The 14,909-nt window shown below is 35.2% G+C and overlaps 2 protein-coding genes and 1 long non-coding RNA gene across 3 annotated transcripts; 1 reads left to right on the top strand and 2 right to left on the bottom strand.

Moving 5' to 3' along the window:
* The first annotated feature begins 1,396 nt into the window (after window positions 1-1,396).
* LOC108943057 (uncharacterized) lies at window positions 1,397-7,414 on the top strand. Its single transcript, XR_001966960.3, has 4 exons — window positions 1,397-1,430; window positions 1,859-1,926; window positions 3,129-3,458; window positions 7,227-7,414. It is a non-coding gene; the product is annotated as an uncharacterized lncRNA (long non-coding RNA).
* A 644-nt stretch (window positions 7,415-8,058) lies between these two features.
* Window positions 8,059-8,565, bottom strand: LOC138902995 (uncharacterized). The gene is made up of 2 exons (XM_070190904.1): window positions 8,389-8,565; window positions 8,059-8,286 (listed from the first exon to the last, which is right to left on the bottom strand). Exons 1-2 carry the CDS (start codon window positions 8,563-8,565, stop codon window positions 8,059-8,061), a joined length of 405 nt encoding a protein of 134 aa, XP_070047005.1.
* A 2,988-nt stretch (window positions 8,566-11,553) lies between these two features.
* Window positions 11,554-13,555, bottom strand: LOC104121660 (protein EXORDIUM-like 2). Its single transcript, XM_009633703.4, has 2 exons — window positions 12,923-13,555; window positions 11,554-12,140 (listed from the first exon to the last, which is right to left on the bottom strand). Exons 1-2 carry the CDS (start codon window positions 13,420-13,422, stop codon window positions 11,696-11,698), a joined length of 945 nt encoding a protein of 314 aa, XP_009631998.1. The 5' UTR covers window positions 13,423-13,555; the 3' UTR covers window positions 11,554-11,695.
* Window positions 13,556-14,909: the final 1,354 nt, after the last annotated feature.

Raw genomic sequence — 14,909 nt, 5'->3', positions numbered from 1 at the left:
GACAAGAACCAAAATAAGGCAAAAGGGACCAAAGTGCGGACCGCATAATACTGTGTGCGGCCACAGACTCTGAAGAGCCACTATCAGAATTCCTTCACAAAGTACGGACCGCATAATTATTCTGCGGCCGCAGAAGATAAGGTTTAGAGAGATGTGTTTTGGGGACCTGAAGATGTGTGGACTACACTATTATTGTGCTGCAGCAAAATGCAAAAGTGCAGCCGCACTCATAAATGTGCGGTCCGCAGAAATTTCCCATGCCCAACCCAAGATCAAGAGTGCTGACGCACTCAAAAATGTGCGGTCCGCACAATCAGAGGAAGTGCGGCCGCACAACAGATTTATGCGGTCGCAAAAGACCACGATGTCAAGTCAGCTTCAAAGTGCGGACCGCACGCAGAATTGTACGGACCGCACACAGAATTATGCGGCCGCACAACCTCCGTAGGAGCAATTTTATCCGATAATTTTAGCTGGGTATAAATAGATCTTTTTGTCATTTTTAGGTCAAGGTTTGAACTCCAGAAAATAGATAGTTGTTTTTCTTTACTGTTTTGGGCAACTTTGTAATAGTTTATCATTTTAAGATTAGATTTTCTTCCCTTAATCATCTATTATGAGTTTTATCTTAGTTTTTTCTTTAATTTCTTCATTTCCTATGTGTAGCTAAAACTCTTAGCTAGGGTTGTGACTCAACCCTAGTATGGGTATCTAATGGGTGATTGATTTAGGGTTTATTTATGGTTGGGTATATGATATTTAGCCTAGTTCTTGCTTGAATTTAAGAATTGATGGTTGCAAACATTAATTCATGCCTAATCGACTTAGTCTCTACTTGAGAAAGAGAGACTAAGTCTAGGAAAACTTGGCTAACAAGAAATTGGGGTGAACTCGAGAAATTGATAGCCCCAATTAAAGGGTCGAATCTAGAGATAGTAAGACCCGACTTGAACATCTATCACTTGTTTCATGAGATACCCATTTGGACTTGAGAAAGCCAAGATGGAAAAAATCATTCAAATTACCTAGAGGTATAGAGTGAGTAATCGCGTGTGATTGCTATATTGTATCCCGACTAACCAAACATGCCCTAAAGCTTTCAAATCGTTAGGTAACCAACTAGGAGGAAGTTACAATCCTAGATCGTTTATAACCTGAAAAGCAACAATACCAAAAATATTGTCCCCTAGCTTTACAATTACATGCATTAGCATAAAAATTAAAGTAGAAAAGAAACAATCGAATATGTGGGAGTGCAATCTTGGGCATGTCATATACTTAGACTAGGTATATACCTAATCCAACATAAAGCTCTATGTGGAATCGACCCCGACTTGCGTTAGGTATTTATAATTGCATCGACCGCCTCACAATCCCAATTAGTGGTGTGAGTTTGGGCGACACCATTTAGCAACTTCAATAATCTTCAGGTAATGATGCATATTTAGTACCAAAAGTTCTTTTCTAATTATTAGGGTCATGCATGTTTGGAAGTGTAGTGATTTTTCCCTATTCTGTTATAATTGTTTCCCCTCAATCCGATAATCTATGATTCATTCAGTCAATTGAATATATAACATCCAAAATAGTAATCTATTACTAGAAAAAAAGACAACAGAACTACGATTGCTGTTATTAGAAAATATTACTAATCTAATGGTTTATGTACTTCTTTCTTTTATTTTTACTAATCCAAAATAGTAATCTTTCTTTTTTGTTATTTTTCTGTTCAATTAGTTTGGTATTTCTTTAAATATTTCCTGCTTTGTTTGGTATTTCGATTGCATGCACTTAATTTTGATATTTTAAGTTGTTGTTCTTGCTATATTAACCTAAATATAATATATGTGCTTGATAGGTAGCCGAGGGATCAAAAACTGCTGGTGAAGCTATTGGGATCAACGTCGACAGTTAGACATTTGATAGGTATAACTCGTTTCAGTTTAGTTTTGTCCTTTCTTTTGAGCAGATTTATTATTTTAAAGGTAAATTGATTATTTTTTAGTGTTGAGTTACCTCTTATCAGTGTAAATTAGTCATAGAGTTTGTTAATCAATAATATACATTTGTAATATCGATAAAACTTATTCCAATTTCTCTTTAATATCGATAAAAGGTATTTACTTTAAGAAGGCTTAATGAAAGTGCACCGGAATGATGAGGACATAAAATAAGTTTTTGGTAGACTTCTGTTTTTTATTAAGTTTTTGAGTAGGAGTGAAATTTAAGTCATGTATGATTGGACATTATATTTTTTTTATAGTAAGTTGGCAAATGATCTGAAGTAGTAAGTTAACAGTTTGACATGTATAAGCAAAATTTTTGAGAGAAGAACTTAGTTCAGATTAAGTGAAAATATTCACTAATTATTGCAGGCTGCTACATGTAGAGCTTCTGATAGTTATGTCTTAATTCTAATGGAAGAAGTAAATATTTTCTATTTGCACTTTTATATCACTAAGAGGCTTCTTATTAGGTAATTTCTTTAACTAGTTGATCAAATCAAGATCAGATGCTAAGTTTCAGCCTTAAAGGTTTTCTCATAGGTTCTATCTAAGAATTAGAGCCTACTTTATCAATAGATTTGCACTATTTACTGCAGTATCTCAGTTCTCAATTAGAAATAAAATACTATTTGTCTTGATTCACTGCTTGTTGCTAGTACCAATAAACTTATTATGACAATGTGTATATAGAAGACATCCACGAAATAAAAAGGATAATGTCTTGTGCTACTAGGCAACAAGTAGTAGATGAATATTGCAGCTTATTTTCTTGTTTTTCTTTTATATTCTCAGTTGTGTTTGGTTTCAATATAAAATGAAGTTTTCACAGCTATTTCTTTTTCTTTCCCTTGCGTTATTCCATCTGGCCATCTTCTGAAATAGCCATGTGATTTATGTGAACCAAGTATTAAAGTGAACTTGAAATCACAGCTGCTCAAATCTAGCTTACTAATAAATATTTTGCTTGTGAAGAGTGAAGACATAATTCTGCGTTCACTATATGATCTTTTAAATTGAGAAGTAAATTTTGAACTAAGACCATAACATGTTTTCAGTACCTGTCTTTCAAATGTACCAGTCATTTGATCTATTGCTTAATTTATGCTTATTCAAATTTTGTAGGAAAGAAGTGAAGAAATTTGAAGTCAAAGAACATAAAGTCTTGATGAACCTTCACCAAATGATGCACTTGACATAGTATTCGGTCCCGAGCACCCCGGCCGTGTTCGAGGTTTAGGCTTGGGTGTTGTTCCAACTGTAGCATTCAAACACACATTTGTGAGATATCGTCGTGGTTATGTGGGTTTAACTAGCTCTACCGCTCCAACTCCACAGTGGCAGCAAGAGATGACAGATATGAAATCAAAATTAAATGCACTAATTAGCTTATATGAAAGGAACATTGGGAATATTCCTGAGGAGTTTGCTCACTTATTTTCCACTCCTCCACATGTATAAGTTCTCTTGCTACATTAAAATTTTAGTTATTTACTTTTCTTATGGTTCTTTTTTGACATAAAGTGGTTTCTCTCCTGGTTTTAATTTATAATAGGCTGTTAGAAATTGAATCTGATTAGTTTATTCCTTTTTAAGCATTTGAGATAATCTCTAACGTGCTTATTTTCTGAAATATAATTCCAAATATGCTTTTATATCACTAAACAAAATTTTTTGAGGACTGCTAAGCATGCATGTTAGGGTCAATACAGTACCTGTTGAAATAAACCCATAGATATGGAGAGGGATTCTGGTGCTAAATCTTCTCTTCCAGAAGCATAAAAAACATTTGACAAGCCTAATCCACAAAGTCCCTTCTTGTGCTTCTGGTCGATACATATAGAAGATGACTCCAAAATGATAAAACGTGCACTTCATAGTTTTCTTATATTGTTATATATTATCCCTCAAAATATGTAGTGTTTGAGCTTCTGGTCTTCTTCTGGAGACCACAATCCCTTCTTGTGCTTTTTCTTTGGTTTGTCTGCTGCTGGCTTGCATCTCATTTTCAAACGATTAAACAGGTATTCATGAATGATATGTTTTAGATGCTTGGAAGATATATATATATATATATCTGGCTTTTGTGTATATATGTCTCTGTAGAGGGAGAAAAAGATGAGTTACAGAAATTTGTGTTATTGTTCCAACTACTCAAAGCAGGTTGATAATTCAAAAGATTTTGTATCCTCCATAGGGTCTGCACTGTAACGACCCGACCGGTCGATTTAATTTCTAGAACCCTTTTTGCCTAAATAAGACTCCTCGTATGTGCTTTTACCATTTTATGACTTGCGGGAATGGTTAATTCGGGATTTGGAAGGGTTCAGGTTGAAATCGGAACACTTAGTTCCTTAAGGTTGGCTAAAAAGGCTAAGTTTGACTTCGGTCAACATTTTGAATAAATGACCTCGGAATCGGGATTTGACGATTCCAATAGGTTTGTATAGTGATTTCGGACTTGAGCTTATGCTCGGGTCGGATTTTGGAAGACCCGGGAGCATTTCGGCGCCTAATAGTGAAAATTAATTCTTTGAAGGTTTAGAAATTCTTTAAATTTGGTTTGGAGTGGGTTTTGGTGATATCCAGGTCCAAATGAAATTTCGAGATCGGAAATAGTTCCGTAATGTCATTTAAGACTTGCACTCAAAATTTGGCGCCATTCCGAGTAGTTTACGTACGTTTCGGCGCATTGGGAGTAAATTGAAGAATTGAAGTTCATAAGTTTGATTCGATTGGTTTCAGGGTGTGATCCTTAGTTTCATTGTTGTTATGGGCATTCCGAGAGTTCGATCGAGTCCGTTTTATGATTTCAAACTTGTGGATATGTTCGGGCGGGGCCCCGGGGGGTCCGAGTGTCAATCGGACGAGGCTTAGACCAAGTTGGAAATTGGGAGCCAGAGCTGAAGCTCCTAGCTGCTGTCATAATCGCACTTGCACTTGGCTAGCCACAGGTGTGAGCTCACAGGTGCGAGCCAGGAGTCGCAGAAGTGAGCAAGCCAAGGCTGCCCAAAATTCGCAGGAGCAAGGAGATTTGGCGCACCTGTGAGAGCGCAGATGCGATGCCCTTGACCGCAAAAGCGGCTATCTCCGCAGAAGCGGTGCCCTTGACGCAGAAGCAGAGTCCGCAGGTGTGGCCCTCCCCTATGCAGAAGCGACCTTCGTTGGCTTGAGGAGCTCCGCAGAAGCGGCCAAAACGTCGCAGATGCGGTACCTCAAATGCGGCCAACTCACCGCAGGTGCGAGATTCGCTGAAGGCAGTGGTGTTTATTTCGGGGTTCTAGCATTTTTGCTCATTTATACACTTCTTAGGGGCAATTTTGGAGCTGGTTAGAGAGGGAATTTTTATCAACTAATTGAGGTAAGTATTTCCTATCAAATATGAGTTAAATACATAGATTATGAGTGGATTATAACATGTAAATTAGTGAAACTCTTGGGGTTTAGGCAAAAACCTAGATTTTTGATAAAAATGAGATTTAACCACGAAATTGATTATGAAATTTAGTAAAAATTATATATTTGAGATCATGTGGTTATGGGTAACAACTTTCTTCAAAATATTTCTGGAATCCGAGCACGTGGGCCCGGGGGTGAATTTTTAGAATCTTACATTTAAGGTTGGGTAACCTCTTTAATAGCTGGAATACGAACTTTTGAACATGTATTAATTAGTTATATACTATTTGATTAGTTTTGGATTGATTCGACACCGACTTGAGGGTGTGAGCGCGTTCTTGAACCAGGAAGTAGGATTGAGACGAGGTAAGTCTGTTTTCTAACCTTACAAAACCTTGTAAGAGGGAATTAACCCCATAGGTTCACATAAACCAATATGTATTTCTACTTGTGGGGGCTACGTATACGCGATGTGACGAGAATCCATGCGTAGCTACTATTCATGCTTATGCCCGGGTAGATTTAGACTTACACCATACTTTATTGATACCGTTACTTGTTTATGCTTACTAGTTGTTGGATTAAAGCGTAAGTTGAGGGTTTCAATATTTTAAAGGTTCCAAGTTGAATTTCTTATTTTTAAAAGGAAGTGAGAAATACTTTGATAAATTGAGAAAATCTACGTTCAACCGCTTCGCAAATATATTCCGCAAGCTGGATAAATTTTCATTACTCTCATGGGAGCGGGACGTTCGCCTCGGCAGGATTTATTGATATATTATATGGTTCGGGCCGTTCAACCCTCAGCAGTGCACATTATATTATTATGTATATTTGGATCGGGCCGTACGTCCTCGACATAATTGGTGCGCAAAGATACTGAAATCCCCTTTTATATTTAATATTGATTCACAGAGTTGAAAAGTGAAAGGTTTAGATAAAAGAGATGACTTGGTTCTTACTTGAACGAAAGGATTGTTTTTCTTATTTCCTGCTTTGACTTCTATTATCATTGTATAATTCATGTTTAAATTAGAACTTTACATTGTTATATTATTGACCCGTAGTGAGTGTCAAAGTCGACCCCCTCGTCACTACTTCTTCGAGGTTAGACTAGATACTTACTGGGTGCACGTTGTTTATGTACTCACACTACACTTCTGCACTTAAATATGCAGGATCTGAGGCAGATATATCTGGATATCAGCCCGGCGCGCACACTTGATCTTACACTACGAGACTTGCGGTGAGCTGTCTTCCGAGCTCGTTCTGCAGCAGCCGAAGTCTTCCTTTTGCCTTATTTTCTGTCTATTTTATTTCAGACAATTGTGTTGTACTCTTTTGTATATCCTACTAGTAGTCCTTACACTTATGACACTAGGTCTTGGCACACACTACTAGATTTGTGGTTTTGATTTTATTTCTACGGTTATGATTGCATTTAGTTTCTTTTGTTTTAATTATTTTAATTTTGTTATCCATCCAATCTTTTAAATTAAGGAAGGTTAATTACTTGGAAAAATTTATTAAAAATTAAAATCCCTAGAAATATTTAGGTTGGCTTGCCTAGCAACGATGCTGAGCGCCATCACTGCCTAAAATAGAATTGGGTCATGACATGTATTTGGGAAGATTGAAATTGTTCTGATAAGCATATTGAGTGTAATAAAAAAATGCAAGACTAGAAGGATTTTAAGTCCTAAGTCGTTTTTCACATGTATAGCTGCAGAACTCTTTCAACACTTAGGGAGTTCTCACTACTTCAGCTCGCTAGTTAAAATTTTAGTTATTTGCTTATTCACTGTATTTTTTCTCTTTTTTCAGGCACCGAATTTAGGAAGTGGTGCACCATCAACAGCTGAACTAAGAATATCTTTAGATGAAAGTAACAATGATGATCGTCCAAGTGTGAATTAGTGATTATTTTATAGGATCAACTATGAATCTTTTGGATATTACTATTGAAATACACTTTAAAGCATTAATATTTTGATGATGTGATTTTGGTATAATTGTGTTATTTATATAATAAATATTTTTCTTATTTAATCTTATATATCTGGTTAAAAAGATTATGAAGTGTTATGGAAGTTTCAAAGCATGACATTCAATAAATAGGATTGTAAATGTGAACAAATAAATTGTGAAAGGATACTGGCATTATAGTAGCAATTCTTTTTTGCAACCACGGCGGTTTAAAATTGCCACAATAATCAAACCAACAAGCCGCATTAACCAGATTAAAATACGGCAGTTTTCAAACGTAATTATGACGGTTTTGCCAGAACCTCCATAATATAATTTTGGCGGACGAGATTGTGGCGTTTTCAAAACCCACCATTAGTGTGTATTACGATGGTTGTAAACCACCATTATATGTTAAAATAACCGTCGTAATAACTCCATATTCTTGTAGTGCATTTCCTTTGAAATTTCTGTTGGAATTTTCTTTCTTTGGAATCCCACCATTTTTTCGAATCATCTTTTGGAACTTCGAGTGAGATACTCCATGTCAGATCCATCACTACTTGAGTCATTGTTGGCAACCTTGAGAACCAGGTTCTTCTCCTTCTTGGGTTCTCTTCTTTCAAGATCCTTCCTTTCTTTTCATCTCATAAGTTTTGAGATTTCCAATAAGCTCGTCAATAGTCAGCTTCTATAGGTCTTTGGCTTCAGTGATAGCATTAACCTTTCTTTTCCAGGAACCTGGTAGAACACTGAGTATTTTCTGGACCAACTTGTTTCTTGGGATGACTTCTCCAAGGGAGTGAAGCTTATTGATAATGGAGGTGAAATGTGTGTGCATATCTTGAATAGACTCATCCTTCTTCATCTTGAAAAGCTCATACTCAGTAGTAAGCATATTAATTTTGGACTGCTTAACCTGAGTAGTTCCCTCATGGGCAGTTTAAAGAGCTTCCCAGATCTCCTTAGCAAACTGACAAGATGAGTTGCGGTTGTATTCATCTGGTCAGATGCCACAAACAAGAATCTTCTTTGCCCTGAAATTCTTCTCAATAGCCTTTCTTTCAGTATCGTTGTACTCTTTTCTTGTTTTTGGGACTGTAATTGTTCCCTCACCAATAGTTGTCATAGGAACAAAAGGTCCATCACATATTACATCCCACAACTCTGAGACCTCATCCATGATGAAGTCATGCATTTTTATTTTTCACCAACCATAATATTGGCCGTTGAATCTTGGGGGTCAATAGGTTGATTGTCCTTCCTCGAAGTTTGGTGGAGCAACCATGATAAAGATAATTTCTAGGTGTTAACTTTTTAGAAAGAACTTGCTCAGATACCAATTGATAGAAAGTAGGAGTCCACCAAACTGTATAGAGAACCTGGTTCTCTATCAGTTCCCACGGTAAGCAACAGACCGTAAAACTAAATAGTATAGGGAGCCAACTTCTCTATTAGTTCCCACAGTAAATCGACAGTAAATAAAGAATACGCGATATTTACGTGAAAAACTCCTTGCTCAAGGGATTAAAAACCATGACCTACCCTAGTAGGATTTCAATTCCACTAAACCGAGCAAACTTCAGATTACAACCTATTGCAATCTAGGAATTAAACTCTTAATCCTTTACTCCTTACAATAACGCTATTGTAAGCCCTTTGTAATAACTCTATTACAAAGCAACAAATATTGACTAACTCTAGTCAATCTAGGAATTATACTCTTAATCCCTCACCCCTTACAATAACTCTATTGTAAGCCCTTTGCAATAATAATATTACAAAAGCAACAAATCTTGATTAATTCTAGTCAAGAAACTAAACCAAACAGTGGTTTAAATATGTCCTACAAAGACACTTCTTGAAAGTAGTGTAGGAATACAAATGAAGAACAAAATAACAAAGACTTAACAAACCTAAGGACTTAAGATATCTTTAATCTTTGGATCTGGTCCTGGTCCTTGAGGTTGCAACAACTTTGTTCTTGAGAGAGATGGTGGCTAGCACTTGAGTGAATATTTTCTTTTGATTTTCAAGTGTTAGAGAGATGAAATCCCTTGCCTCATGTTGATAATATATGTGTGTGATGTCATCAAGGATGATGCAATAAAATATCATTTAGTTTGGTCTTAGCAAGTTACAGTTGTGTTGCTGTACTGCTGCCAGACGGTACAGTGCAACAACTTACCAGACGGTACAATTCATCGACTTTTACAGTTGTAGAGTTGATGCCCGGCGACAAGGGGAACTGATCTCTACCTATTACCTCGGTTGTTCCTTTATCTGATTTCATTGAGAATTGAACCAGACATCTGACTAGTTACTCTCAATGCAAATGAACTAATTGTATCAGATTTTTTTTCTAGTTTTCTCATGAAATTTATCAAATCATCAAAACAAAAGACGCATAACTTATTAAGGTATCTAGCCCCAACAATAATACTGCCTATTATTACAAATGTATTAAATATGAAGTAAAAATATCAATCAATTCTATCCATCTAAAAGTAGATAAATGTATATAAATAATCTATCAACGTTTGACTAGGCAAGGGTTTCAAGAAAGAAAGACAAGACAGATAAAGCTCCAGGAAGCTATTTTTTATGAGTATAATTAATTAAAATTTCATTGACGTGTGATTACGAGAGCAACAGCAATTATGATGTTCAATATGTTATAATTACATTTTCTTAGTCATACGGAGGTAAAATGACAAGTTTAGAATTAAATATTTTTTTTTTAGTTTTCTCATGAAATTTATCAAATCATCAAAACAAAAGACGCATAACTTATTAAGGTATCTAGCCCCAACAATAATACTGCCTATTATTACAAATGTATTAAATATGAAGTAAAAATATCAATCAATTCTATCCATCTAAAAGTAGATAAATGTATATAAATAATCTATCAACGTTTGACTAGGCAAGGGTTTCAAGAAAGAAAGACAAGACAGATAAAGCTCCAGGAAGCTATTTTTTATGAGTATAATTAATTAAAATTTCATTGACGTGTGATTACGAGAGCAACAGCAATTATGATGTTCAATATGTTATAATTACATTTTCTTAGTCATACGGAGGTAAAATGACAAGTTTAGAATTAATTATTTTTTTTCTAGTTTTCTCATGAAATTTATCAAATCATCAAAACAAAAGACGCATAACTTATTAAGGTATCTAGCCCCAACAATAATACTGCCTATTATTACAAATGTATTAAATATGAAGTAAAAATATCAATCAATTCTATCCATCTAAAAGTAGATAAATGTATATAAATAATCTATCAACGTTTGACTAGGCAAGGGTTTCAAGAAAGAAAGACAAGACAGATAAAGCTCCAGGAAGCTATTTTTTATGAGTATAATTAATTAAAATTTCATTGACGTGTGATTACGAGAGCAACAGCAATTATGATGTTCAATATGTTATAATTACATTTTCTTAGTCATACGGAGGTAAAATGACAAGTTTAGAATTAATTATTTTTTTAAAAAATATTCAAAGATAATTTCTATTAGAAACAGAAGTGAAAAAGAAAGAGTAAATTAAAGAGACACGGAAGAGGGAAAAGTCTCAGTTGAGAAACTAATAGTATGTTTGGCCAAGCTTTTCCTATCTTAGAAGTACTTTTTTTTAAAAAAAGATATATTTTTCAAAATTGAAGTGTTAGGCCAAACTTTTGGAAAGAGAAAAAAGTACTTTTTGAAAAGCACTTTTGAGAAAAATATACTTATGAGCAGTTTTTAAAAGAATGGTCAAATACTAATTATTGCTCAGAAATACTTTTCAAATTAATTAGCCAAATAACTTGTTTCTCACCAAAAATACTTTTGACAAAAAATACTTCTCAAAATATATATATATATTTTTTTTGGACAAATGGGCTATACGTTTGCTACCGTTGGGCGTTGGCAAGCAGTTTCGCATCATAGTAATAACGGATTCAATAACTTTTTTCAAGTTTGTCTAAGTTAATTGTGTTTCAGAAACCAATCATGACGGTCAAGAGTTTGGTACTTTGAATATGAAAAGATCATCTTGCCAACCATATTATTGTAACAAAATTTGACAGTATGTAGTGTACAATACGTTATAGAAAAACATAGGAGATCTTTAAATCAACTTTATTATTTTTCAGAAGGAGAATTTCAACTTTATTATTAAATCAACATACACGCAATAAAGAATTTTATAGAATCCATTTTATTTCTCTTTAGGGTCTGTTCTTTCATGAATACAGGCTATACACGCAAATTCAATCGAACGAACAAACAAAAATTTGAAATTTCATATCAAAATATATATTTTTTTTTCATCAATATTCACACTAGTGTTTTGCAAGTTGAGGTCTTTGGATTCCACATCGCCGGAAGCAAATATTTTCTACCATTTACTCCGTCCGCATTGTAGCTAGAACCAGTTGTTTTATCAACCAAAGTGTTACCCGGGAACCCGGGGAAAGCACCCGACCCGAATATCCCGGTGCAAGCAGACACAGCTTCTAAGGGTGCGTTAGCTGGGCCTTGGTAATACCCGCCATCAAACGGGTTTGTTACAGTACCCGCTAATACTGTTGCTAGGTTGATCACCATGCCGTCCACTCCAACGTCGCCATTTGGAGCAACCAACGGCGGCGTTTGTGGTCCGACGATCGGCTTATAAAATGGCCATGCACATTGACCCGGACATTGGCTTGCTGAGTTACCCACCCAAGCGTATGCATACTTGCTTCCCTTCTTCCCTCGAGTCCATTCGTGCATGCCGCACCTGCACAGAAATATTCAGAAGCTTAAATGTTTGAATTTCTATCCTGTACGTAAACTGTCTAATGGTGAGCATAGTTTAGAAGCATAGAGGAGCCTGTTGTTCCTGGACTATTCTCCAGAACCAAGTTTTATGTGTCAAAAGTATGAATCTAAGCTATAGAATCCACAATATTGAAGATGAGAAAAGCAGATGTAGATCAGCAGAATGGGGCGACTATCATTTTGAGAGAGAAAAACTTAGGGTATATTGAACGCTATATCTTTACAAGTCACGTGTACATCTATCTATATACTACTAGACTTAACTACTTGACTAACTTCTAACAAATAATTAACTCTACTAATACTAACTACAGTTAACTTCTTGGTTCCTCGGGTAACTCCACTCTCAACATTATGCTGTAATTCTTTCAGCTAGGTAATAAAATTTATTTACCATAAAAAACATTACTCTCACAATTTCAATTTATGTAAAGTAGTTTAACTGGGCACGGACTTGTGATTTTAAATATGTCACGAGATTTTTGTGGCTATAAACACAAGCCATTACTGTTAAAATAGAAAGTTCGAAGATATAAAATTATCTTCAAATATAAAGATATACATTATTCCTTTTTAAGCAGGCTAATAAAAAAAATAGTGTAACGTAAAATAGAACTTCCTAGGATAATTCATGTAATTCTAATATATAAAGAGGGATTTAGAATTTAGTTAACAAAATTATCCAACATATATATCATGCACTTGAAGTTACTAGCTAGCCCGTCAATATAATCATCGTACCTGTTCAAGCAGAAATCCTCAACTGCTACGTCGGCTGCTGTTAAAACAACGGCAATAGAGTTGGATTGAGTTGCCTTAGAAGCCAAACTTTCAAGTTGAGGATCTTTCAACAATTTTCCCTGTGAGTACTTCTGATCAAAAATTTGTTTGCCTAGAGAAATGACAGATGGACCTCCCTTATACTCCTCCGTGGTGCGCCACCACGAACCGGCGGAATGGTGAGGTTGACGGCGGGTGTGGTTGGGGCTGAGAGATTGGATAAAATCTATGATTATGGCGCGCTGATTAGAGGAGAATTTTCCATACCAAATAAGGTTAATGGTGACATGTCCCTTTAATAGAGCACCATTATGGTATTTTAGAACAAGTGGGGGTTGCTCAACTAGAGCAAGTATTCTTGAATTGGCTAAACAAGGAATAGGAAGAACAAGAAAGAGTGAAAATAGTAAGACAGAAATTGTGATCTTGTTGAAATATGCCATTTGATAAATGGTGAACATGAAAATTTTTTGAGGTCTCTCTCTATATATGAAGCAGGTGACTGTTTGAAGAACAGCAATGAAGCTGCCAAGAAATTAATATTAAACTATGAGAGATAATAAAGCAGGGTTTCAGTTATTTATTTGTTGGTGATGTACATGTTGCGAGGTTTGTTTGACATTTGTAGGAATGACAAGTAAATTGAACTAAATATTAGCTTCCTCTTTTATCTTAGAACTGTGGACTTTATCCTATAAAAGATATTGAAGTTAATTAGGGGAATTGGATAACCAGGGAAGGTGTTTTGTGGGAAAAAGACAACATTTCTGCTTTAGTTTACTCCTTTTGTATTTTTCTTCTTTCCGTTTTAATATGTCAATCTTCATCTCATCAAAGTCGGATATGATTGCGTGCGTCACCTAAACTTCCTATTCTATTCTTGACGTTTGTTGGTGTATTTTGTTACGTGGCATTTTAATATTAAAATTATATTATGCCAAGATCTCTTATTAATCTCCATTAACCCATGTTTGACAAGTGGTTATAACTCTTACTAACCCACTATTTCATGACGTAGAAAATGATCCTAATTCTTTTGTAACTATTCTCCCATAATCTACCACATATTACACACTAATTCATCCATTAACCCGTATTCCTCCTGATGTCTCGTAACTTGTTATTTTATTTTCTTCCAATTTAATCTAACAAGAATTTCTACACCTAAAATAGAGTATTTCTTTTATAATGTAGTGTGTGAAAAATATTATCGAATGCATGAAAAAGTAAGATTAAATTTGTGAAAGAAAATAAAAGAGAGTTTTACTTTGTTGAAGTAAGATGTTTCAAGTGATGAAACTTTGGACTCAACAACTTGTCCAGAATTTGTATGACTCATACACTGTGATCGGATTGTTGTATCCGGTGGGAGACAAGTCAAAAAAGATTAAAGTTGGACCAGTGAAGATTTTACTGGAGTGACTTGAATCTCCTTAAAGAGAGCGAGATATCCGCGCCTCATATAAAAAGATAAATTTTTTTAGTACACTGTGATCTCCAAATATAAAAAGGTAAATTATTTTTTAAGAACAGACTAATAAAAAATAATGAAACTATGTACATTCCACGACATGCACTAGAGTTTCTTTGCATTATGTGGTAGTGATTTACGTTCTTTTTAGTTTGTTACACTTCAATTTGAAGAGAAACCCATTAATGATGGTTGAAGCAAAGACAAGTAGGTGGTCATGTTAATCACTTTCCATCGGTGCGTGCATTCATTAATCTACAATTAGTGAGTAGCCCCATTAGTGAAGTCACCATCCTAATCAACCCTAGTAGTCATAAACCTTAGCAGATGTCAAACAAGAAGCTAAACACCCCCACCCACTCGACAAGGGGAAGGGGTCCTGCCTGCTCGATGCATCCCAACTTTGATACTGTCTACGTCCACACTTCTATATTTTATATGTATTGTAATTAATAAAGTGGTCAAAATGAATTTAAG

The sequence above is a fragment of the Nicotiana tomentosiformis genome, chromosome 12, assembly GCF_000390325.3.
Source record: "Nicotiana tomentosiformis chromosome 12, ASM39032v3, whole genome shotgun sequence".
Taxonomy (NCBI): Eukaryota; Viridiplantae; Streptophyta; class Magnoliopsida; order Solanales; family Solanaceae; genus Nicotiana; species Nicotiana tomentosiformis.
This window is presented reverse-complemented; position numbering and strand designations above follow the sequence as displayed.